The 26,693-nt window shown below is 37.7% G+C and overlaps 1 protein-coding gene across 4 annotated transcripts in view; it reads left to right on the plus strand.

The window, feature by feature from the left end:
• Positions 1-23,959, plus strand: part of TDRD3 (tudor domain containing 3) — a 158,954-nt gene extending 134,995 nt beyond the window's left edge. For 3 of the 4 annotated variants that reach the window (XM_053916421.1, XM_053916416.2, XM_053916419.2), the window contains exons 13-15: positions 945-1,030; positions 19,648-19,773; positions 23,715-23,959. In XM_053916421.1, coding sequence (XP_053772396.1) covers positions 945-1,030; positions 19,648-19,773; positions 23,715-23,793 — 291 coding nt within the window. In that variant the 3' untranslated portion in view covers positions 23,794-23,959. The remainder of the gene's footprint in view (positions 1-944; positions 1,031-19,647; positions 19,774-23,714) is intronic. The other variant, XM_053916417.2, reaches the window with a different exon arrangement.
• Positions 23,960-26,693: the final 2,734 nt, after the last annotated feature.

Below are 26,693 nucleotides of genomic sequence, written 5' to 3' on the forward strand. Positions count from 1 at the left end.
AAATTTTGTTATAGAAAATTAATTATAAATGGAACATAAAAGTATTTTAGGTATATCTTAGAAAGGAATATAAGACTTACATCTCAAAAAAGACATCTCAAGAAGATACACACGTTTTCTTTTAATTTGCTGAAAATATTTAAAGTTGGCTATGAAAAGACTGATTATTCTGTCCATTCATAATTGCTTTAATGAAAATAATCTCTAAGCCCTGGGCAGTATGACTCAGTTGGTTGGAATGTCATCCCATAGTCCATAAGGTTACAGGTTTGATTCCTGGTCAGGGCACACACCCAGGTTGTGGGTTCAGTTCTGGTTGAGGCATGTACAGAAGGCAGCCAATTGACGCTTCCCTCTCACATCTTTGTTTCTCTCTCTCTCGCTCTCTCTTTCGCTCTCTCTGCCTTCCTCTCTCTGTAAAAGCAATGAAAAAATGTTCTCAGATGAGGATAAAAAAGGAAAACAATCACAGGGGGAAGATAATTAAGATAAGGGGAAAAAAAAGGACCATAGAGTATGTTAAAACTAGATTTGGTATTTTGATTCTTAAGCATTTCTCAAGATGATTTTTTAAATGGTATAATTTTAAAGGTTTGCCTGAAACTGCAAAACAAACATTTTTAAACAAACTGCTTTAAATAATATCAATTATAAAAATAAGTTTTACATTCTGAAATGAGAATTACTATGCCTTGAGGTTCCAATAAATTTCACAGAAATGACAAAGTGTAGCCAAAAATATTTCCAACATTGTTTCCTATTTATTGCCATTCTTGGGCCTGAGGCTGAGAAACATTTTCAGATTGCTTTATCCTGAAAGAATTTGATGAAAGGGGTCACTGAGAGAGTTAAATGTCTGCTCTGCTTGGCCTTTGAATGAAGGGGAAAGGGCAAGGCTGGTCTTGGGCAAATTACTTCCACCTCCCTTTTTGCCCCTGCTTCAGCTCCAGGGGAGCTGGAAATGCACAGGAGGAATCAGAAGACCTGGGTCGAGTCCTGGCTCTGCCACTTACTACCTATGTGACTTTGGGTAAGTGACTTAATATCTCTGGGTCTCAGTTTCAGTACAGGGTTGTTGTGAGTATTAAGTACTGTGATTGGTGAAAATGTGCTTTGTAAACTCCCAAGGTCTATAAAAACATAAACTTTTATTATAATATTGACCTTTCCCATGCCGATTCTCCCGTAGTGTAGTGTCCTCAGCTATGCATTTTTAAAGCAACCCAAAATGACTTAACTCTTTTTGCTTCCCCCTATGCCCTCTCCATATTGGAATTCTTATTTCTATTCTCTGCATGCTTTAGAGTTAAGTATTCTAAGAATATAAAACCAGGCTGGTAAATTAATCATCAGTGTAGAGTCTGGGTTTTTTTTAATCCTTCGCACTCTTGCCTTTCTTCTTTAATCTTAGAATTACATACCTAGAAACATCAAAGCATCTTTAATTCACGGAAATTTGGACAATGTTGGGGGAAAGATGTTTGGCAGAGGGCAGTGTCTTAAATCCAGTTACCCAGATCACTCCTCTGTTAGTTAGGAAGGTTGACTGAGAAAATGGAAAAGGCTTGTGCCTCGAGCCCTTTCTTATCCTCTGTGGAAAAGGACGTGGCAATAGTTCAAAGCTCTTCAGCAGTCTCACTGAAAACCTAGATCCTTCACTCGAGGAGTAGTCGTAGAAGAGGCAAGGGGTTCGGTGGCCATTTCTTTGACTAATACCTGACTTGACCTCATCTTTGATTCTCAGTAAAGTAAGTGTAGGCCACCTTCAGCCAAACTAAATGTCCAATGCCTATTGTCTTTACTGGGTGCTCAGTTTACAGAGGCTGCGTGGAGCTAAGACAGGAAAAAAACCAAAAACAAAACTTGTCTTCTGGGTCACATCTGGTTTCAGATTAAGAGACCTTTATGAGGACATAAAAAGAGTTTATAGCTTTACTTGGTCCAAGCTTCCCCCATAACCTAAGAATGCTTTATCCGGCTATGTGTAAATAATAGTAATAACGACCACTCACGTGAACTGCTTGCCATTAATGCCTAATTACCGTGGAGCACAATAACGGTTACTCATGTGATGATTAACTTTCTTAAAGATTTTATTTTTTATTTTATTTTTACAGCCTTGAACCATTGACTTATGCTCAATATGGTTTCTTGCTGAAGTAGCAGTGTCATCTTTCTAACTAAAAATTAGAAATTTTGAACTTGGGTAGCAATCAAATGCAAATTGAAACAGTTAAGCACAGTGTTAAATTTGTGAGTTAATGAGAAAATTAAACGTGTAAAGGGAAAAATTAATGCTTATGCTGGCAAAGATGCAGTAGTGTGAGTATTCTTGTACATTGCTAATGGCATTGTAAATTGGCATGATGCTTCCCATTTTTTCCAAGCCATAAAAGTGTTCATACCCTTTAAGCCAGTAATCCCACAGTTGTTAATCTCTCCTACAGAAAGAGCAAAGGAAACAAGTGAATTGCTGGGAGATGATTAATGCAGCATATAATAGTAAAAAACTGGGAGCTACCTAAGTGCCCAACAATAAGAGAATGGTAAAATAAATTATTATCCATCTGTGAGGTGAAATATTATACAGCTGTGATAAAATCATTACGAAGGCTGTAATATCTTTGAGAAATATTTATAATAAGTGAATAAAAGCAATTTGAACAAGATTATACTCATGGTGGTGGTAGTTTTAGAGTAGTAGACTTATGTATAATTTCTATGTGTATATGTACATATATTTTTCAATTTTATAAACTTTCCATAATTCCATGTAATTTATTTGAAAAAGTAAGAAAGAAAAAATTAGCAAGAAGAAAATCATGGTTAGGGAATTTTAGTGTATTTTTTATTTAAATCCCTAAAATTTGCAAAAAGGATCTGAATATATGGGCATTTAAAAAGATAAAACTTTGCTTCTTGATTTCTAATTTTGCCTTTGTGCCTCCATGGAGGTTAACAGCAACATGATTATGGTTTTCATAATAAAATACCATGATTCTTAAACTTGTTTCTGTCTTTAAGTAGTAAATGAAATACCTGCACAAATAAACCAATAGACTTACCTCTCCAAAGCTGTACCACATTCTTTCACTCTGTCCATGCTATCTACTTCCCAATTCCTTGCAAAATTCTCTTATTGATACCATCCCCACAACACTTACGTACCTATATAATTCATTCTCCCAAAAGTACTTTCAAATGCAAAGCAAGTTACATGTTTCATATGAAATGTTTATTTAATCTGTACTTACCTACCATTCATAATTTCAAGAATATGTTACTGTGTAGTTATGGTATTTCATCAGATTCTTTATCCCTGTTTTAGTATTTGATGTAGTATTAAGCTATTAAGTATGAAGTTAAATGTTTACATCTGAAGTTTTTCTATTAACTTATAATTTCAAATACATATTAATTTCAAAAAAAATTTTGAGCACTTACGTGGCTATATCTCTCCACCCTACACAGTGTTGGGACAGCACATTTCCTTAGAAAGATTATGTGCTAGAAAATGGGAGTGCCAGAGGAAAGTCTCTACCCTCAAGGGGTCGCAGACTATCAGAGGAGCCCAGCAAGTAGTCCAACATCTGTTCATCGTGAACAGAGCACTTACGGAGAGCACCTAACTCAGGAGCAGACTCGGCAGAAGCAAGGGCTTCCCTGAATATTCCACTATCAAACATCAGTGCACTGTCACACAGACTGTCTCCACCGTGCCCTGCTTTATTTTCTGCATATCCTGTTCCTGTCTCCAATCCCTCGGTGAAATCAATGTTAGAACAGGGACTTTGCCGCAGCTAATACTTCAGCCTTCAGATCAGCATCTGAAACAGAAGGTGCTTTCAATAAGTATTTGTTGAATATGAATGAAATTTAATATGAGTCTTGAAAGTGTTGAAGAGCAGACTTAACTAGGGGGGAAAAGTGAGGAAAGTGAGACAACAGAGGAGGCAAGAAAAGTGTAGGAGGGCGTGGTGGGGTAAGGTATTTTGGCAGCAGTATAATTTAGGTGTAGCGAATGCCAGTAGATGAGGCTGAAAAGGCAGGTGGGGTCAAAGGATGAAGAGTCAGGCAGGTTATTTTATCCCTCAGACTAGGAACAATGAAGGGTTTTAGGCAGGGGAGTGTTGTGATGTGATCTGTGCTTTAAGAAATTACTGCCTGTAGTATAGAAAAATGGGTTTCATTGAAAGTAGAGAGCAGAGCCATCAGAAGCTAGGCTAAGAGCACAGGTGAGAGTGCCAGGAAAAATTGAAAAACGAGATAAGACAGGACTGAGATTAGACTTAATGGGGAATTTCAGGGTTCAAGGGTAGAAGGGTCATTATGGTATTGCCTGGGCAGACAAGGGGTTTAGCAGTGCAGGAAGGGAGCTGAATCTGTAATATAAAATGTTGGAGCCCTGGCCTGTTGTCTCAGTTAGTTGGAATGTTGTCTGATAGGCCGAAAGATCAGGGGTTCGATTCCCAGTCAGGGTGCATATACCCAGGTTGTGGGTTCAATCTCTGGTCAGGGCGCATATGAGAAGGCAACCAACTGATGTTTCTCTCTCACATTAATGCTTCTCTCTCTTTCTCTCTGTCTCTCCGAAAGCAATGAATAAAGGTCCTCGAGTGAGGATAAAAAAAAAAAAAATGTTGGAAAGGTTACAGAAGATAAGAATTGAACAATGATTTGACAATCAACAGGTGGCAGATAACAGTAGAAGGCACTTTCAGGGGAATGGTGGATGTGCAACACAACTTGTAGTTTTTTGAGAGTAAGTGGGAAGTAAGAAAAGAATGTAGACTACTTTTAAGGCCTTGGACTAAAGGAGCTCAGGTTACAAGCCCAGTCATGTTTACATCAAAGGCATAGGGAAGCAAAAGAGGAGAGGTTGTAAAAGTAGGAGTAAGGATGAAAACAAATCGGTCCACAGAAAGTGGAATAAAATCACCTGTGACTTTGGGTATGCTGAGGCACACGAGAGGGAGGACAGGAAATCAGTAAATACAGGTGCGGGTAAGGGTGAGTTGTTGGTTTCAGGGAAGGAAGAGAATGAACTCTTCTCCATGGAAAGCAGGTAATCTGTTGACAGTACTAAGGTCAGGAGTATGAGAGGATTTTTCAAGAGGTATGTAAAGATTTAGAAACTGCTCAGCAGAGTGGGAGAGGTTGCTGACCAAGAATGTATTTTCACAGCAAAGTTTTCAACCCTTAGTAAAAATGTACAAAGCACGTGGTGATAGTTCATTCTCAGTGTCTAGTCTTTTAGTAGCTGCAAGAAAAATGTCAGTGGATATACAGGCGAAAAGAACATTCTGTGTTTATTCAGAAGTTAGCAGTTAACCACTCAGCCAGTTTTCAGTGGAGATTCTCATTAGGGACCGGATATTTGAAGTCCAGATAGTCATAATGAATCTTAATATTGCCTGAAAACCTCAGCAAGTTCAATATTGGAAAATGCCCTGTGAAGATGGTTTTAGGCTCTTGCTAATAACATTAATATAACCCTAGGAATGTTAACAAAATTTCGGCCTTGTTGAGCTAAGAAGAAGCTATTGTATCACTACTGGCCATCTTCATGCCTGGTAGTGATACAATAAATAAGTAAAAATGGTAAACTGCTGCTTAATCTCATAAGACTTACTGTGTTTTTCAGACTGTAAGACATACCTAGGTTTTAGAGGAGGAAAATAGGAAAAAAAAATTTGAAGCAAAAAATGTGGTAAAATATTTAATAACATAAATAACATAATATTTCACCAATATAAATGTAAGCTACATTCGAACTATAAGATGTACCCCCATTTTCCTCCCAAATTTGGGGGGTGCATCTTATAGTGTGAAAAATATGGTAACATATCTTTTTACTTCTTCATCTATTAACTAACCCATTCATAGAGGGAGATTATCCTAATATGGACACAGCTTTAAATGAGGAAAACAGTTTTAAATGTTCATAATTGTTGTGTGATAATTATAAAAAGTTATCCACCACTTACTGGCAATGGAATTGAAAAAACAAAATCCAAACAAGAAACCAAATAATCCTGTTAAGAACATAGGCTCTTTTATAATCATAGGGTTCATTTTAGAAACTACCATGGAATATTCTTGTCCTGTCATCAAAGGGGATGTCCCATCACTGACACTTGTTCCCTTTCTAGTTGCTGCGGTGTCAAAATATTGATAAAGGTCCTAAAAAGAGCCTAAACAACTTTCAGTCTCTCATTAAGAGAGCTTAGGAAAAAAGTGTGTCTCAAAGTTCTTGGCACTGAATGTGATAACACTCATTAAACAGAAACAAATACTGTGGGGTTTATCAAATCATGAAATTAATAAACATCCCTTATTTAAAATATAAGTTCTTAGGTAAATTTAGGACCTTGCCAATTAACTATATAAAACAATTATTTGTATTCATCTAAGTCTCTGAGGATACATGTCTTGGAACATGTAATAGTTAATGTGAAAAATCTTCTGTGAAAATATTTGTATTGGTGAATTTTACCACTTTTTTACACTTTGCTTCTCAGTAGTCATGTTCTCAGGAGAGTTAACACTCCATGCCTGTAGATAGGAAGGGGAGGGGACATGAACTCAAATGAATTTTACAAGATTTGTCTCAGTAAAGACGACTCCCTCTGGGTTCCTTTCTTCAGTGTAAGAAAAATGAACATGTTTCTAATTGACAAGCTTCTCAGACTCGCTCTTGAATTACATTGGTTATTCACACCAAAAATTGTGAAATCACTTTGTAAAGTGCCACACAAAGGCTTGCTTAGCATTGTGTGCTAGGTTCTCAACCTCGGTAACTCACTGGAAGAATGTGAAAGAAAAATGGTTATGTATTGTATGTGGCATTACAAAGGATAGAACTTTATACTTGTGAAATAGTAATAATACCTCGCTGTATTGAACACATTATTCCAAGCTGTTTACTTAACATTAATTCATTTAAAGTAAGAGTAGCTGCTTATAGATAGTGTAGCTATTTCAGGGAAGTTCATTCTCTCGACCAAGGAGTGTGCGGTCCTCAGGGTAGACAGCATTGTGGATAATTTGTGTTTTTCAGTAAGAACTATGGCATCTACATGATATATCCACTTCGTATCACTAATTTCATGATGTATTTATTATGTAAATGGCATGGAAAGCTCTTGATTTTGATCCGTTTATGTAATCTTTGTAAGAGTTGAACATGGTCAGTCTACTTCTCTCCGTTAGCCGCTGCATCGGCTGGGGTGTGTGGAGAGAGCGCGGACTTTAGAGTGCAGCGTAAGCTGAGCAAGGCATACCCTCTTTATAAAGCTCAGTTGTGTTCTCCTTAAAAGACAGCCAGAAATGGTTATTTCTAGGTAATAAGATTATCAATGACTTCTTTCTCTTAAATCGCCTATCAGTATAATTTACAATAAACATGATACTTTGTTGTGTTACCTCTAAAAAATAAAATAAAAATTGCATTGAAATAGCAATAAAAATATGCAACTCAAAGGGTTGTTGTAAGCAACATAGTAGGTACTCAGTAAACATTTTGTTCAGTCACTGGGTGATTGAAATGCCTGGCAGACCAGTTCTCAATTACTGTTTGTTCCATCTCTGGTTCTTCTGTAAGACTTCCGAGGCAGCATCCTCTCATCGGCAGCATCCTCCCATCGCGTTCACCCTGGATTGCAGCACTCACCACTGGTCCAAATTTCCCAGTCAGGAGGTTTGGGTCCTCATAACAAATTATCCCTCTTAGAAGGAAACCCAAACCACTTCTTTGTACCATCTTTTTTCTTTAAACTAATTCCTTTTCCTTTTGCATTTCCTGTTAGAATTTTCTATTTGAATGTTATTGGTATAATGAACTTCTATTTTAGGACTCTTAAAATGTAGACCTAACATAAAAATTCACAAATCTTTTTAAAGTAAACTAATTTTTCTCACAAAGTGGAAGTACTGTGTTCTTTTAAGCTGATGGTATTGCCTGCAAAGTTATAAAAATATTCATCGTTTTCTTCATGAAAAATCATTTTCCTTCACACTTTTGAGTTCCTTTGGTTTGTAACAGCCTTCACAAATTGGTGACTTCCGCCTCAGCTCTGACACAGAGCTTTTCAGCCAGTCCTGCTGTCGGTGTACCTGCTGCCTGACATTGATAAGATTCTTGTCAAACCGGGGTTTTGCACAAATTAATATTTAACCCTGGACAGGCTTTGGCACCTCATTGCAATTCAGCTTTTAAAAGACTGTCATGCCCTTGTTCGTAGATGATGAAAGTGAAATGTGGCTGTGTATCATACATTTTCTATTCTGGGGAGAACCATAGGCTTTTCTGGTCTTACTGATTCTCATTAAGTTAATTAGGCATCTGCAAATTTATGAATTCCTGTACAGTATAGATACCATCACTGTTTACTGTCCCTTCTAGTTCAGAGGCTCTAGTTATCATACTCTTTCATAAGTAGCTTACATTGGTGGAAATGGAGGAAGGAGGAGTTTTAAGTGACATAAAGGAATGCACTTTAAATAATCTTATGGATAAATTTAGAATTTAAAAAAAATTGTTTTACCTTAATACCTTTCAGAAAGGTACATAGTAAGTATTTGGAAAAACTGGAGAAAATCTTTTGACTCTGATGGAGAAACTTCATACCTTCCTGATTCATTCTTGCTGTCATTGGACCAGCTCTGGCTGACTGGAGGAGAAAGAGCTTCATTCTTGAACAAGAAAAATATAACACACATCTAATGGGAACAAACGTTTGTTATGTTCTTCCTTTGTCTGAAAGGACGAGCAGATTGCTCTTCAAAAAAGTACACTTTCAGTTCCCCTAGTCCTGTTGAACATCTCAAATGTTTCAGGTGTGGAATTACCAGTGACTAAAACATCGTTCCTGAATTTTGGTAAACCTAGAAATATTATTACTGCAAAATATACTATGTTAATAGCCTTAATTAAATCAAGTGGTATATATTGTCTAATTTTCCTTTACCTAAGTTGATGGAATAACTTTGTCTCCCTTACTACGCTCCTGTATTACGCTTCAAGAAAATCTTTGTGATACCTTTTTCTTTCTTTAACCATTAAGAAGTTCTCCTAACCTTGAAAAGAGAGTAATTTAAAAAAAAAAAAGAGCTAACTCCTCATATACTGAACATTTTGAAATCTCAACATGAGAGAAACATTTTGTAAATTTCAGCATCCTAAGCGTAATTTATATTTAGATTATAACAAGATTATAAGTTATATGTCTACTGACTTATAAAGTGGGCTAATGGTTGAGAATGTGAAGATTGCAGTTCCTTCTGTTCAAAAGCTGATTATAATTGGCACATATATACCAGGCAGCATGTATAACTCTTGACCTGCATGACTTATTTAATATCTACCAGAACCTTATGAAATAATTATTAGTATTCCCACTTTACACACAAGGGAAAGTACAAATACAGGTTCAGAGCCATTAAATAACTCGCTTAAAATCATTGAGCCAGTAAGTTGCAGAGTTGCTCTGCAGGTTTCGAACTTGCTGACACCATAGTGCATGATCTGACACTTTTCCTGTAAATGGAGATAAGTAACACGAACCTACTTGGGGATTTTATGTGTGTGGGGGGTGGGGGGCTGGTTAATGAAATAGTGTATATAAAAATGGTCAGCCTAACAGTAAGCTTATATAGTCAATATGTGATGCGCTGTTTCGGTAAAGTATCTTCCAACCACTAATTCATTCAGTCTTCGTTCCCAGGAATTTAGAGAATTTTATATAGAGAGCTGATGATGTATGTGAGTAGAGGTATCAGCTAATATTTTTCAAGGAGCTAGAAGGTGTTTTACATTGGGTAGAAAAAAACAAGGTATTTCTTTAACCTACTATTCTATTGCTACAAGAGTTTAATTTTATATTGAGACTCTCTTTTCACCTTCTAAATTTCCCTGGAATCTACTTTCAAGATTAAACTACATTTTAGCCATCCATTTAGATATTTTCCTTTTAGATGGTAGTCCTCTAATTTCTACTATGCAAAATAAACAAACTGTCAGAAATAAACTGTCACCAAAATAAACTGTCAGAAAACTGACTTACTGCATCTAGTTCTTCAGAATACACTAATGATAATACTGTTCCAAAATAATCTTTCAATAATGCAAAATAATGTCCTTCAATTATGGTTCAATTTAAAACTTTACATTGGGAAAATAATCCTCTTTAAATATAGGATGAAACACTAGACCTGGGAGCAGGAGGGGTTTTGCTCGATGACAGGCACGACAGGAGCATGCAGTGATTGAGCAGCTGCTGAAACGTTGAAGCACGGCGCGATTGCACTAACAGATTGATACAGAGTTTGTTTATCCTGGGTAGTTACAGTATTATAGTCCAAGCAGACCACACTCGAAATATTCTGGATACTAGGATATACAGAACAGGAAACATTAAAATACATAAAGGAAAGATAGTCAAGATGATGGATAATTCAGGAAATAATGATGTTTGACAAATGATTCCAGGAACTGAGTCTTCTAAGTCTAGACAGTGGAAGACTAAGGAAAGGTATAATGCTTGTTTTAAAATAATTTAAAATATTTTATATGGCAAAGAAAACAGGCTCAACTAGAAAATGTAGGTAGAAGTTCCAGAAATGCCAATTTGTACGTTCTGGGAAAGGTGACAGAGCAGCGCAGCTGGAAAGCCTTGAGGAAGCCTGTGCCCCTACACCAGAGTTCCTTGAAGGCGGCAGAACCATCACACCATCCGTGCGAGGTGGTGGATGAATTTCATACCACCGAGGTCAGATCATTGGCTCCCAGGCTGCCTCACATTTCTCACACTATGGCTTTATTAATGAGCCTGATAGTTGATAAGGATTTTTACACATTTGTTACCTTTATGTTTCACTGCAGAGAAATAATTTTAGTTCATTATGCAGATAATTGTCAGCATGAGTTGTTGGTATGAATGGGGTTTAAATGTGAAAATGGCAAAGATCAGTTCTGTATTTTATCAATTCGACGTGATGATTTTTTTTCTAATTCTGTTCCTTAAATCTGTATTTCGGGTCACTGTAGCATACCATAACTATTTGTCTCAGGTGGTCAGTTACATAAAATACGTTGGGATGACTGCTTTACAGTGAAAAGCAGTCTGGCATTATGGTCTAGTAATTATTACTTTCAGGGAAAGAATTGGTTAAACCATGTTATATTTGCCTACCAATTAAAGATGTAAGAATGTTATAACTTAATGAGAATCAGATTAACAATTTGTGACTACAGCTCATATGTATTAACCATAAAACATTCTAAAACATATTTTCCCAATTAGCATACTTGGGAAAGCATTTGCTTTTGCAAAGATGAAGTATAGGCATTGACCTGAAAACATATCAACAGGCATAGGTAGGCATTTTTATCATTGCTATACTCCTGCTTTTCAAATAGTGTTTCTATCTGGTTTCTCTTTATGGCATTTACTAAACTTTTAAGGGTATGGTCTAAAGGCAAGATTTTCAAACAGGTTAATCATGTTAATATTATTTTTGCCTTTTTCTTAAAATATTCAGATATTATGCAGATAGGGTTTGTAACTTTCAATTGATTGTTTTCAGTAAAACAACTTTGCTTCCCTCTTTTTGTTCTATTTGCCCTTTTTCTCTATAATCAAAAGGAAAAAGAAAGACCTCCTCTCAAAAGAAACAAAAAACAGTGGTAACAATAGAATTATTTATAATATGATTAGTTTTTGTGGATGACTTTTTTTTAATTTCTGAAAAAATAAAAGGAGAGCAGGTAGCAAGAATCTTTCTTCTTGCATTGGCTCTTGCAGTATCTTTGATGGCTTTTCCACTTTCCTTACCAGCCCAAAACAGTTCGAGAGATAGTCTCACAACAAACCTCCTGATTTTTAGCAAAATCTGTGAGTTTAGTTTAATTGAAGTAGGGATGTATATTTTACTTTTAAATGGTTTCTTAATCCAGAATAATGGCCAACATAAATGACTTATTTGCTAAACTCTTTATAGGCATTATTTTATATAATTTTCCTTGTAAACCGATGAGTTCATGCCTGTTTTCTATGGGAGAAAACAGGCATAGAGAAGTTGAGTAACGTGCAGAGGAAGCGGTGGAATCGAAACGCAGACTCAGATCTGACTTCAGAGACTGAGATTTTAATAGCAATGCCATGATAAAGTATCTCTCGAGGGAATCTTTGAGTAGACTGGGGTCTTTTCAAGCAGGAATATGTTCCCTAATCTGACTTTGGGACAAGGCTTTTGAAGTCTATTTAACTTTTAGCTAAAACAGGCAATGAGAGCTACACATTTACAAATTATTTATTCTTTGGGCTTCACTATGGTATTTCAACAAAGATGATAACTATTAAATGATACTTATACTAGGCTCAGGGCAGTAGCCATTCATTTATTTAAAATTGATCCTAAGCCAGCTATTAGAAAAAATGAATCATAACTGTCCGAAGCAAGAAATATAAGTACACACTACGTGCACAATGCATTGGAAAGAACTTTAGAGCAGACAGCCCGGGAGTCTCATTGAGGCGTGGCCACTCACACAGCTTTGGGGGTATTGCTCTGAGCCTGGTGAGATTAAGTCAGTCAAAGTATTAAATGAGATAAATACAAAATGCCAGGCACACAGTGGAATAAACGTTCATTTTCTTTTTTTCTGTACCAAGTGTCAAGTAAACTTAGGTGTGTTTTGAGTGGAAGAGTATATTTTTATCATTTGAAATGTGATAAGGGTGACGCGTCTGTTAGTCTCTTTTTTATATTATATTCTCTTAGTTAACATATGGATGCAGTCCTTTGATATTTAGTTGAATTGTCTTGAGTACCTTAGCTGCCCAAACTAGCTTGTTTACTTTTAATTAAAGGGTGTGTCCTAATGGTGTTAGAGGAAGGACAGGGATGGATAGTAGTGCATTTGCTCTTAGTGCCATTTAAACATACAGTTTCTTTTATGTTAGAGTTGAGTTGTCTTATTTAGATTGTGCTTTAGTTGGCAAAGCATAGAATAAAATCCTTGGGCCAGGAATTCAGATGATTTTCTAATATCTCATAGAATCATCAACAATTTCCTTTTTTATATAACATTAGAAAACATACTCTTTTCTAAAAAGAGAAGATCACAACCACAGTGAAATGTCTCCTAGTTCTCTCGAAATTTAGCCTGACACAGGAATGAACACATTATGTTATCTCAGCCGTGCGTTTTGGAACACTTGTTTAGTGATTAGATTTTTGATCAGATTTTTTTTTGAATTTGTTTTTCATTTCTTTTCTGCCATAACTATTTAGTTTAAATAAAATATTACTGGACATGGTACATATTATAGAATTGTTCTTAGAGCTGCTTTGAGGGGAAGGGAGAGTATAATTCCCCATTGTATTTTATTTTTAAATGATATTTTACTCAGACTTTTAAAAACAGGTAAGTTCGTCTATTATAAAATTTACTTATTTTAGTTACATGTAACCTTCTCCTATGTTAATAAAGCCTGATTTTTTCCCCATTTGGGTATAGGTGAATATTTACTATAAAACGAGACATTTCATTTATAGAAATCAAAAGCAGGGTTTAGATTTTCTCTACAATAGAAGGCAAAGGCAAAAGGTCTCTGAATTCAGAGTTAGAGGCCTGTATTCCAGTTCCATCCTTCCACTAGTTCACTTTCTTATATTTCAATCCAGTCACTCAACCTGGCTTGTTCACAGTCTACAGCAGAGGCTGAACTAAGTTGGGTTTTTAATTTTTGTGGATGAGGGGTTACAGAGTTTAGAGGGACTAAGGAAGAGAAAAGCAAGGGGATACTGCTAGCATACATGTATAAAAACGCACACTTTAACCTGAACCAATCTATTTTATGTTAGAATTCTACATACAAAATTTCATTTGAAAGAATACCACATTTACCCCCCAAAAATGGATACTGATTTTTTTTAAAGTTGATCTGTGCTCCATTAGGTTATCTCCAGTTCCCCTTCCAGTTCTGAAATCCATGGTTTCTTGCCCTATTACTCAGAAGCATAGTGAAGGGCAGACAGAAGACCGGTGTTCTAGCTCAACTGATGGTGCTTATTGTTTGAGCAGATAACAGCTCTGTAGTCATTTGGACGGTTATTTACAGAAACTTCCTCTGTTACAGTGTGCGGTTCCAGGCTACCACAGTCCAGTTTATTTTTCGAGGGGGCTATAAATATTGACTTAGAACATATTTCTTAAACGAGGATAATTGGTAAACTTAAGATTCATTGTTGATACATGACTCCAGTGGGCACAAGTATTATCCATAATATTCACAAACAATAAAGACTGATTCAGCTTTTACATTCAAATTTCAGTTACTTTAATATAATAGGATATTTGAGCTAAAATAGATCATTTAAAAATCCTTTAAATTCTACTTTTGGAGTCCATTACGTTATTGGTTGGTTTGTTTGTTTTTGAATGAGACAGAGATACTTTATTTCTTAATTTGACTGACAAACTCAAAGGTCAGAGTTTTCCAGTGGGAAACCAAGAGGAAGTGCTACTAATATCCAGGGTATAATCAAAATTAAACACAACCTAGAACCAGTTCAGAAAGCTCAGTAATCTTCAAAGTGGTTTTCATATACTAATTAATTAATGGCATCCCACGGAGGAGAGAAATTTAGTTCTTATGCTCTGATTATGATATTATGATATCACTGATAAACACAGGAAGAATCCGAATGGATTGAGATGTGCCATTTTAATAAGGGGCAGGTCAGCAAACATTTCATCACTTACGAAGGACCTGCCATATCATAAGCACTATACGAGGCACAAAGTGTCCTGCTGATGTGGCCTATCTTTTTAAAAGACTTCATTTTTAAAAGCAGTTTTAGATTCACGCAAGAGCGAGAGGAAGATACAGAAATTTTCCACATGTGCACGGCCCTCACACAGGCACAGCCTCCCCCATCCTCAAACATGCCCACCAGAGTGGAGCATTTGTTACCACTGGTGAACCTGCGCTCACACAGTGGTGACTGCCCAGAGTCCACAGGTGGCATCCTTAGGGCTCCCTCTGGGTGCTGTGCCTTCTATGGGTCCGGAATAAAAGTAGAGTGACATAATGGGATCACACGAAATAGTTTCACAGCCCCAAGAAATCTTCTGCCCGTTCATCCTTTTGTTTCCCCCATCCCTTGGCAACCACTCATCTCTTCCCTGTCCCCGCAGTTTGCTTTTATTACTTGACATTTTGGAAAAGCAGGTTTGTCTTTCCAATGATTGCTTGCTTAGGTTTTATATTACAATTAGTTTGTATTTTCTGTAAACTGAATACATAGCTAACTAGGCAGGCAGAAGATGGCCTGGAAATCCACTAGAGTAAGCCGTTTAAGCTTTTGTGTATGAATCACTAAGGAGCTGCGCAATCGTTAGTACTGCATTGTTCAAAATACCCTAAAGTTCCAGGATTATCGCTGAGGGTACGGGCATACATTCTATATGCTGGCTGGTGTTTGTGACAACTATATAAATTCCGTGAGAAGGAACTGACCAGAAGAAACTATTAAAGTAAACACAAAACACTTGCAGCTATTCAAGCACAGGCAACAGCACAAAATAAGTTTTTCTAAATGTTTTTGTGAAGAGAATTAGCATACCCACTCTCCAGTTCCACCAACCAAATAATCTCTCCTTTCTCCTCACAAAGTTATGGCTGTGGGAAAATGCTGAAGGAATGTTAAGGCAACTGAGCAAGTTAAGTAACTATGAATATGTAGCTGGAGCAGAGGAAGACAGTATTGTTGGCAAATAGAGCTCCCCACAAAAGTTCCGCAGAGGCTTGGATCAGCGTTTAGGCCGTAGAGGCAGAGGCAAAAGAAGAAATGTCCAAAATGAAAAAGGGGAAAGTGGCAAACCCAAACCTCCGGGCACACAGGAGCAGGAGAAGGAGGAAGTCATCTCCTCCATTTGCCTAGCCCAGGGTTTCTCAGCCTCAGCAGTGTTGGCGTTTGGACTGCAGAGTTCTTTGTCACACGGGCTGTCCTGTGCATCGTAGATGTTTAGCAGCGTCCTCGACCTGTAACCATTAGATGGAGTAACAATCTCCCCCAACCCTACCTCTGTAGTTTGTAAAAACCAGAAATGTCTCCCGGCCCACGCGTAGATGCCAATAGCATCCTCAGATGTGACAATCAAAAATATCTAGATACTGGCTGATGCCTTCTGGGGTGCAAAATCAGTCCCTGTTGGGAAGCACTGATCTACCATCTTCCTTAGGGTACTGGTTTGCACTCTTTGCTGCACCTCACCTTACTGTTTGTGGAACAGAGAACCTGACCTCCAAATGTGTTTCCCGCCTCCTGCTTAGGTATGTTCAGTGGGCCAAGTGACTGATTTACAATGAACTTCTCTAACACAGCTCCTTTACAAATGAGGGGCTATGTATTTGCCTAAGATCTCACTACAGATACGGCATACACTAAGGAAAGGCTGGCGATGGTATTCAGGAAAGATGCAGTGTGTCCTGCGGGACGTGTTTTATATCATGCATGGAATTGTACATCTCCTTTTTGCATTGGTGCTGTGAATTTTTTTCAAAATATCACTTCATTTATGCTTGATGTCATAATGATTATTGCATTTTGTATCTTTTCACTGAAAGGAACAATAAATTAGTAAATATTGGCGTGAAAAGAAGGCGCATTTTGAATACTAGTTATTTAGTGAGCAAAAATGTGAGTTCAATAGAATGGTTCTAAATCTCAAAAGCTTAGGGGAAGATGACATTGGTTGCTTCCCTTTTATCAAATTTGTCGCAGGTCTTTGAAAGAACGCTGCCTGAGAGTCAGAAACACAGCGGCTCTGGTCTGCACTTTCCCTGTAATGAGCTCTGTGACCTGGGAAAATCCCTTCACCTCTCTGGGTTTAGAGATTCCTCGTCTGTCAGATATGGGGGAACGGGCTGGGTGGCGTGCCAGGACTGTGCCCACTCAAACAGAGTTAAATTTTTAAAATATGTTCATAAACTATGAAGTTATTTTTTTTGAGTAAAAATCTGTTACAGAGTAGTGCAACCAAAAATAAGAAGACAGGCTAGAAGAACAAGGTATAAATTTCACTCAAAGATGAGTCCAAATAAACTGATGTGTTAAGTTGAGCTGCGTCACATAAATGGAAGGAGATACTCATTCAGTGCTAAAAATTACTGTCTACTACAGGGAAGTGGGGTTTGTGGTAGTCAGGTTTGCCCTCAACTACTCTGCAGGAGGAATATTTTAAAAGTTTAAAAAGCAAGATTGTGTCTTTTATAATAAATGAAAACCAAGCTGTCAGTATCAGTTTTAGTTTTTGCTTGCATTTTGTAGAAAAAGATAGCAAAAACATCAAATAATGGAAAAAATCTCATGGTCCATCATCTCTGTAAAAACATTTAATTAGCTCTGGCTTGTATAGTCTGTGAATTTTTTAAACACAGTAGAGACAGCTTTTCAAATAGCAATGTCATATTTATTATATAATGCAGCTCACTCACTCAGCAGATGTAGTGTCCTATCCTTAACAATGTATTTTATTGGTATAAGTGTAGATTTTATATGTGCTCTGGCCAGTTCTGAAGCTGGGTGTGGGGAAAAATAGCATTCCATTCTAATTCCTGAAATGATTATTTCATCTTCTATATTACCAAATAATGGGATGTTTTTTTGTTCTTAGTTAACATGCAAAGCTTCAAATGCTATCCGAGTTTGTACAATTAAATAGCTCCTTTTCAAATTTAGTTATAATATTTGATAATCATCCATCAGAACACTGACCAGAATAATGAAACTAATTCCTTTCTTTCCTGTACACTTTTAATTTTCTTCCTGCAATTTAATTGCTTTACTAAATTATAAACATATTTGATGCTTCCAACCATTTCGAGATTGATTGTTAATGAAAGGGCCACAGAAAAAGGAGACCTCATATGGAGTTTGTGTCTAAAATACTTGGTTTGGTCAATTGTTCTTTATTTAAACTTTTAAAAGCAAGTTTGTTGTGCTGCCTCACTATTGTTTGATTGCATTTCCCCAAGGATTTATAGAAAGCTTTTCTCAGATGTGTATTTGCTATTTCTGTGTCTTTTGTAAAATGTCTGATCATATGTTCTGCCAAATCTGCTATGAATTTTGGCAATTTTCTTTAACAGGAGGACAGTAAAACAACAAAGATGCATGTTGGAATTTCAAAAATAAAATGTACTTTTTGAGTTATATCAAATATACTGTCAGCTTCCTCTATTCTCTTGCTTAGGTGATGAAATCCCTTTCAGGATGATCATTAATTTCTGGCTATTGGTTTACTTCTTTTACATACAAACTGAGATTTTAAATGTTTAGCAGCAGTCTTTGAATATAAACTCAGGTTTGCCTTAAGTGTTAGGGCAAAGCCCTAAAGTTTCCTAGGCTCAGTGTCCTTAGCGTAAAATGGAAATATGGTTCTTTCTTCAGAATACCATGCAGGATGCCTAATGAGGGTTATGTTCATGCCAAATGTTAAACATTATTTCTAAATACTAGGATTTGATCACATTATCTTAGCATCTTTCTGTTCCCATCAGGTAAAACTGGAATGGTTAGATGGGTAAAACGTAAAGAGTAGACCTCAGTTTTTCCTATAACTTCCTATGTTATTAATAGGGTCAAAGGAAAACGATATTTTGGGGAAAAGATTCAGAGATAAAGTAAGGAGGAGAAAGAAGTAGGATGAATTTCTGAAATCATGCAAAGTACTGTGCTCTGATAATGCAGTTGGAACTGAAACAACTTTTGCAATGGGCCTGCTTCTCTCCATAAACAAGACTGCGAGCCAGTCTTTTTCTGTCTCTAAAAGGGAACATACTTCACACTCACATTAATTTAAAAACACTGAAATAACGGGGTGGCAGCACTCAGTAAGAAACCAGTGTGGCTTTTGGCTACATTTCTGTTGCTTCTAAGTGCTTTTCAAATGTTATGATTAACTATAGTCTTTCCGCTTATCCTAATTTTCCCATGCTATTCCTTAAGCTGGCTGATCTACTCCCTCAGTAAGAAAGAAAATGAGAAGGAATTAGTTTGTTTCTTACTGTGGTGATTGCTATGTCTTGCATGAAGCCCTCTGCGTATGTAAATTGTGTTTCCCTCCTCATTCCAATCCATTATTTTTTCCTGTCTCTAGATGTAAGGTTCTTAATGATGTTGGAGATTTCATCAGATGAGGACAGAGACTGGTGAACGTCCAGAGGCTCCTCCAACCCTTTTCCATATCTTACCAAACCTCTTTCCATGATAAATACCTAGAAATATTTAGAAGCCCAAATATTCAAGAAAGTTTTTATCATAATACTTGGATTTCTGTGTTTTCACACTATTGTGTCATGTTATTTAAAGAGAGAATCATGCTGTTATGTGGAAATGGTTTCCTTTTCCAGAACTAAGTTTGACTCTAGTATTACCACTATAAATGTTCTTCTTCTGTTACCTAGGACCAAAAGAGGTTTTTTTCTCCCCCTTGCCTCCCTCTGTTATAAAAGTTGACGGATGTGAGTCATAGGCAGCTTAAGAGGGTGTATCAAGATGAGACCCTAAAATGTATTTACTTAGGAAACTTGGAGCTATTTTGAACATGTTTCATCACTGCTTTTTTGCAAATAGGAGGAAGAAGGAACCTATGACCAGACCCTTGAGTTCCGTAGAGGAGGTGATGGCCAGCCACGGCGATCCACTCGGCCAACACAGCAGTTTTACCAACCTCCCCGGGCTCGGAACTAACAGGAGAAGGTAAAGTCGACCTTGTAAGGTGGTTTCCATATTTAAAAAGATGCCATTTATGTGAAATAAGGAAGTCCAAGTATTAATATTTCATAATAATGTAATAGAAAAAACTGGTGTTTTAAAAACTTCCAATTATAAAATATTTAAGATTAAGCCATTGTTGTAAACTACTTTGCCACCAAGCCTTTGTCCACAAATGCTACCCTTAGCCCCCTTTTTCCTCTATACTCTCATCTGATGGAGGCAGACAGTCAGTGAAGTGACCGTAAGTTTGAGAGCAGGAAGATGAAGGGAAACAAAGGACTAACCTGGATAATTGAGTATATTTTTAAATTTTTTAAATTAATCTCAATTCTTTTTAAGAAAGAGTAAATGTTTTATAGTATATCTTAAGGAATTAGGTGAAGACAACATGCTTGCTTATTGAGATGTAGTCTGGGGGCCCCCGCCTATTGATCCAGAAACTTTGAAAACCATCTCCCATAGAAAGGAAGAGAAATATGACAAAAACATTAGGAAATTGTAGGACTAATTTAAGGCATCTCATTTTGATGAACAAAGACCTTATTTATTAATATGGTTTTGGAAGGAAATTTTTTTTTAATAATCAAGAGTTTTCCCATTCCAGCTTTTGTTATCTATCACCCTCAAGAGAATTTTAGACTTAATTGTATCTGTTTTTCTCGGTCTTGTCTCAATAACAAGACCATTGAGAATTTTAAAGAAATTGTTAATTCCTCCTTTCAGGTATTTATTTTGCAAAGGCTGTTTTCCACATTGTATTTTTCCCCTGCAAAATGATGCTCAAGTTTTCAGGCCAGCTGTGGCTGCTCAGAACTGGAAATCAGCCAGCCTGAATTGAGATGTGCTATCAGCAAAAAAAAATGCATACCAAATTTTAAAGAGTTAGTTTTAAAAAGTCAAATACCTCAATAATATCTTAATAACTTTTGTTGATCATACTGAAATATTTTAGATAGACTGGGTTAAATAAAATATGTTGTTAAAATTAATTTTACCTCTTTATTTTATTTTTTTAATGTGGCTACTGGAAAATTAAAAATGGCACACGTCTCACATTCTGTTTCTGCTGGACAGCACTGGCCCAGAGTCTTGTATCTTCCTCAGCTTCCCCATGGCTCCTTCACTGGTTACAAATTAGAATTGTCATCTCTAAGTGAAGACAGCTTTTATGTCCTAGCTCTTACCTGCTCATGTGGTACTTGGCCTGGAGAGGAAGCATGACTTCTGATTTACCTGAGCAAGCCCGTGTGTAACACCTTTCTCCGTTTATCCTTGGCTTTTCTTTGTGTTCAGTTCAAGGACATTTAGTAAACAGATATAAAACGCCTAAGTAAAAAATTAATAAAACACTTAAAATAAGTTTAGTATACTTATAGTTAAATGTTTCTTAAGGTGAATGAAAACTGAGAATTTCCTCTTAGCTTTCTGAGGTCTTTTGAATTGTTTAAAACAGGTTTTAAAATAAGGCCAAAGGTCCCTACCACGACCACATACACATACACATACACATGTACTTCCCCAAAGGTGGGGAGGGACTGTGTCTACTTGAGCCTGGTACTGAGGACATCAGCAACTACAAAAGCAGCTGATGCGGAGGGGTTAGGGCTGGGTGAGAGAAGTGGGTCCCAGGGAGCAATGCGGGGAAGTAGGCCCACATCTGAGAAAAAGTGGTAACAAGTCAGGTCAAAGCTTTGAGGGAAGACAAGAGCCAAAACCTCAAACTTTTAGTTCATAGACTTTTCATAGCTGTTACAGACAACTTAGAAATATGAACAGATATAGACAGAGAAATTAATCAATGAACTGACCGAAACTATGTGCATTTGGCAAGGTTTCTGATATTGCAGTCATAGGAACCAGGCTGCAGTAGTAGGGCTGGGCTTTAGAAATTAATTTTAAGCTTCATTTTCTTGGTAGGGCAGAGTCCTCTAAAGAGATTCTAAAGCCAAGGAAAGATTAAAGAGGGGAAGAAGCTCAGCCCCTGGGAAGCAACCCTCAGTGGCTCCAGTAGAGTATACAAACCAAAACAGTGGGCATTAACAGTATTTATTGGTGGTGGCCGAAGGGTATGGATTTAGACACTTTCAGAGTTTGAATTGTTTGGTGCTATCATGAACTTCCGAATAAGAGTGATATGATCAAAATTGCACTTAAGAAATATTGCTGTTGGATGTTGATGGATTACAGCACCAGGAGAGAAAGCATCTGAGAGGCTGATGCAGTGGTCCGGTCAAGAGGGGTCAGAGTTCATGTCCTGCTGTGCAAGGAGAAATGGCAGACCTGCGGGGAAGGGTTTGGCAGACCCATCAGCATGGGGCTCCCTGGTGCAATGGAGGTTAAGGCTCTGTGTGGGAAGCAGTTTAATAAATGTTGACTCACTTTGAACTTCATTTCTAGTTTCTTGTTTATTTGATGGAAGAATCATTTTTTCAGTTTCCCGAATTAACCACAAACGTTGAAAACTACATCTAAGCATAGACTGCTACATAAATACCATGACTTTGTTCATTTTCTAAGGTTTTCACACTGTTTTGAACTGGTAAAATAGCTATTTTTAATTAATTAATTAATTAAATCTTCACCTGAGGCAGTTTATTGATTTGAGCAAGAGATAGACATGGATGTGAGAGAGAAACATTTATCAGTTGCCTCCTGTACACACCCCAACTGTGTATCGAACCCACAACCTATGTGTAAGCCCTGACTGGAAATCAAACCTACAACCTTTTGGTGTACAGGACGATGCTCCAGCCAACTGAGCTACCTGGCCAGGGCTGGTTAAAGATATATTTTCAAATGTGAAAAATGTGTTTGATAGTCTGGTCTGGTGAAATTTTTCAAATCAAGGTCAGGGAAACGAACACTATAGAGATGGCTGTTACGGAGCCCTGCGATGCCAGCGGGCTAGGCATCGTGTGAGGGTGACAGTGCCCAAAGCTCTGTACTTTCTAGGCAGGAGACTCTTTACTGCGGGAGACTTAGGAGCTGTTTGTGGGCAGCCGTGGGAACTCCGCCTGCCCCTGCCCAAGCATTCTTTTACGCATGCAACTCAAATAGAACCAGAGCAAACAAGGCTTCTCTCTCCACTTCCTCTCAGCTTTTTCTGTTGTCACCACCCACAGTGTTTCAACTGGACTGGTACCTATAAAGGTTAAGAGCGCACAAGGGAGGTGACAGACTAAAATACATGACCTGTGTGGACTAAACTGCCATAGTTTGCAGTGTGTGGTGCACAGCCACACTTTTGTGCACATTAGTCACGGGATTGTCATACCCGTGGTATGTAATCATAATACCCATGTACAGTGTGCATCCTTATTTTTCCCCCAAAAATCTAGGTAAAAAAATGCACATACACGGCAAAATACGGTAGTTCAGAGGTGCTCAAAGGGGAAACGAGGTGGGTAGGGTGGAGGTAGAAGTGGTTCACTGGCAGGCTGTTTCTTTTTTAAGTCATTCTCTGTTAAAAACTGTTTGGTTAATGGAGATTCGTGAAATCAACTTGCTAGCAATAAAGGGGCTAAGCGTGACAGAGATGTACTATAAGAATTTAAAAGAAAAAATCACTCTTTTTCCTCCTAACTCCTTTTATTTATTTTTAATAGTTCATTTTTTATTATATTTTTCCATTACCAGTTATCCCCCCATACCCTCTTCTACCTCCATCCCCTCCCCACCCATCCCACCCCTCCACGTAAAAGAAAAAATTATTTTGAAAGATTTTGCTTTTGGGTTTACATATTGCTTTATATAAATTATGTTTATAAATTAGACAGCAGTGTCCATTTTATTCTACTTGAGATCTATTGCTATTTATACAGGCACTTAACATTTCCAGCTAAGTTTCAGTAGAAGTGTATGTTGAGCATGGGAAAGTCAATTTGGGGATCCAACGTCACTTTCTTCCTCTCTCTTTTAAATAGAGTCTCGGCGAAGCAAGGAGCCCATGACGGAAACATCCTGGTGAAACCTGTTGGTAGACCTTCCCATTTTCCTTTGTAGCCATGGTGGATATTATTATTTGGAGAATGAAAAAGCAGATTTTAGGGGGGAAAATTTGACCCACACAAAGAATGGGGAAAAATACTGAGCTCAGTAAAGCAAACACCTTTTACAAGTGAAAGAATTTTTTCTTTTGCTATCAATAAAACCAACGTGCTATTACGTACATTGTTTTACAGTATGTTTTATTTGCTGAATGTTATCTTTCTCCTTCACCTGGTATTAACACCATACTAGTTGTCTTCTGCAGATAGAAAAGCAAGGGCCGCATACTGCAGACTCCCCTAATAATTACAGAATAAACTGATTTACACAGCTTGCCACATTTCTTGCAAAAAACAACCCGAAGCCAAATAGCAGTTCTTAGTACAGAAAGTACTTAACTGCTAAGTACAACAGCAAAAAGTATTCAAAAGTCAAATATGTCGTTTTTAGCACTCTATTAGCTTTTTCAAATGCAATTCAATTTTACAGCTGTACTTGAACAACAATAAAAAAAAAAAGACATAAAAAACAATTCAATTATAAAACAGGCATTCCATCCTTGTAATGTGTACAGTGGATCTTTCAGGATGCACCTAAGTTGCAAATAACAGAAAACCCAACTCAGACTGCTTTCATGTTTACTTTGACCCTAAAGAGCATTTACCGGTTCACTGCACTACCAGAGGCTCATTAGGCTTCAGTTGGTTTAATTCAGTGACTCAGAGTTGTCATGAAAGACTCTGATTTTTTACATCTCATTTCTGCTTGCTCTGTTGTCAGCGTCATTCTACAGCAAGCTTCCCCGTGTGGTCACAAGATGGCCATAGTTCCCAGGGCTATTAAGTGCAAGGGTGAGGTTGGGGTCACTTCTAGCTAGAAGTGCACTCAGAAGGGAAAAGAAGCTTCTCTCCTCAGGCCTCATTCACCTATATTGTGCTACTTTTGTGCTTATCCACCAGTAACTTCCACAGGGGTCTGTGAATTAGTTTGGGCCTGATCCAAGTGCCCCAGACTTACAAGGGGGGGTGGTCTGCTTCCTGGAAACACATTTGATTTGAGGCAGAGGATATGCATCTGAAAGTCAGGAGACCTGCCAAAAGGAGGAGGTGGAAGTGTCGGAGAAGCAGCCCAGGCTGTCCATTGCAGAGAACCAGTACGTCTGAGCTACACACTCTTCATTTAATAGGACAGAGATAGTCTTCCCCATAGTCTCCGTCCTCTGAACAGTTAGGGGGAAAAACAAATGAGGAGGGAGGAGGTGTGAAAGGAGGAAGGAAGGAAGGAGGAAATGGAATCCTCCAGCCAAAGTAAGTGACAGAATTTAGTACCTTGCTTTACAGGAGACGGCCTAAGGCTCTCTCTCAAGGCCTGTGAACTTTTTAGTTTTCTTTATTAGCCCATACTTGAATATTTCTATAATACCTTAATGAATGAAAAGGTGTAGGTGAAAAACACATGGCTTACAGTGTTGGATTTTGCTGTTGTTGTTTATCATTGCTGTATATCACAGGAGTTCTTTTTTAAAGATCGCCATGTAATTCTACTGTGTATTTTGGGTTGAGAACCAGGAGAAGAGCCATGTAATGATGAATTTGATAGTTAATAAGACAGTAAGGGAAGACACAGAAAAACTTAAACCGAGGCCTCAGTTAATGTATGTGTTTGCGTCTTAGTTTTTAACACAAAAATTTAAAAAGTAAAAATTAATTTTTTTAAATAGAAAAATGCTTACAGAGTATAGATGTAAGAGAAAAAAATATTTTTGTACAGTTGTACAATATGTTTTAAGTTAAATGTTACTACAAATTAATCCAAAAGTTTTTTTTAAATCTTAAAAGTTTATAAAGTTAAAAATGACAGTAAGCTCAGGTTAATTTATTGCTGAAGGAGGAAAACTATTTTGTACAGATGTAGTGTGGCAGACATTCACAGTATTTACAGTCCACAGTAGTGGACAGTCATGTCCAGGGCTCCACATTACCTCACCTCTCACTCATCGACTCACACAGTGTTCCCGGTCCTGCCAGCACCATTCCTGGTAAGTGCCCTACACAGGTGCACCAGTTTTCATTTTTTATGCTATATACTGTACCTTTTCTATGTTTAGATGTGTAGATACATAAATACCATCGTGTTACAGTTTCCTACAGTATTCAGGACAGTAACATGCTGTAACAGGTTTGCGGCCTAGGAGTAACAGGCTGTTGAATTTAGCCTTGACGTGCACAGTGGCTGTACCATCTAGGTTTGTGTAGTGCGCCCTACGATGTCCGCACAGTGACGAAATTGCTTAACAATGCATTTCTCAGAATGTATCCCTATTGTTAAGCAGCACATGACTGTATTTTCTTCAAAACCTTGGAGATTCACACTTAACTCGTTAAGCCTTTGGACAGTGTTGCCCATTTTCCACAGGTTAGCCAAAGCCAGTGCTCATGTTAGACCAGTCAGCCAAAGGAAAGCGTGGGATTTTTTTTGTCAGAAAACATTTAACTTTATTTTTCTCCCCCAAATCAAACAAACATGATAATATTATTGAACAGAAAGTGGGGTTCGGCTGGTACCACTGCCACCTGTAGGCAAATTCCAGAGGCAGAGGTTTGCTGAAAAAGAAATGAGGTCTTTTATTCAAAACCTCTGCAACTTGGAAGAATGGCAGGCTCCTTCCTCAGAGCCCATCGCCTCCAGGAAGAAAAACCCTGCCATCCTTTACCAGACCAGGCCAGTTCTGTGCCCAGAGTTCCTTCTCCCATTTAAAAAGAGCAGGCTTTGGGAACTGCAGGTGGCTGCTGCATGATCATCCAAGCAGCTCAACAATGTCTTTCCCCACTTTCAGGCCTCAGGCTCTTTTCTGGAGTCTGCGTGTGGGTAGCACCACCAGCCACCCAGCACCCTAGGCCGCTGCTGCCGGCCTC

Source organism: Desmodus rotundus, chromosome 13 (assembly GCF_022682495.2).
Source record: "Desmodus rotundus isolate HL8 chromosome 13, HLdesRot8A.1, whole genome shotgun sequence".
Classification (NCBI taxonomy): domain Eukaryota; kingdom Metazoa; phylum Chordata; class Mammalia; order Chiroptera; family Phyllostomidae; genus Desmodus; species Desmodus rotundus.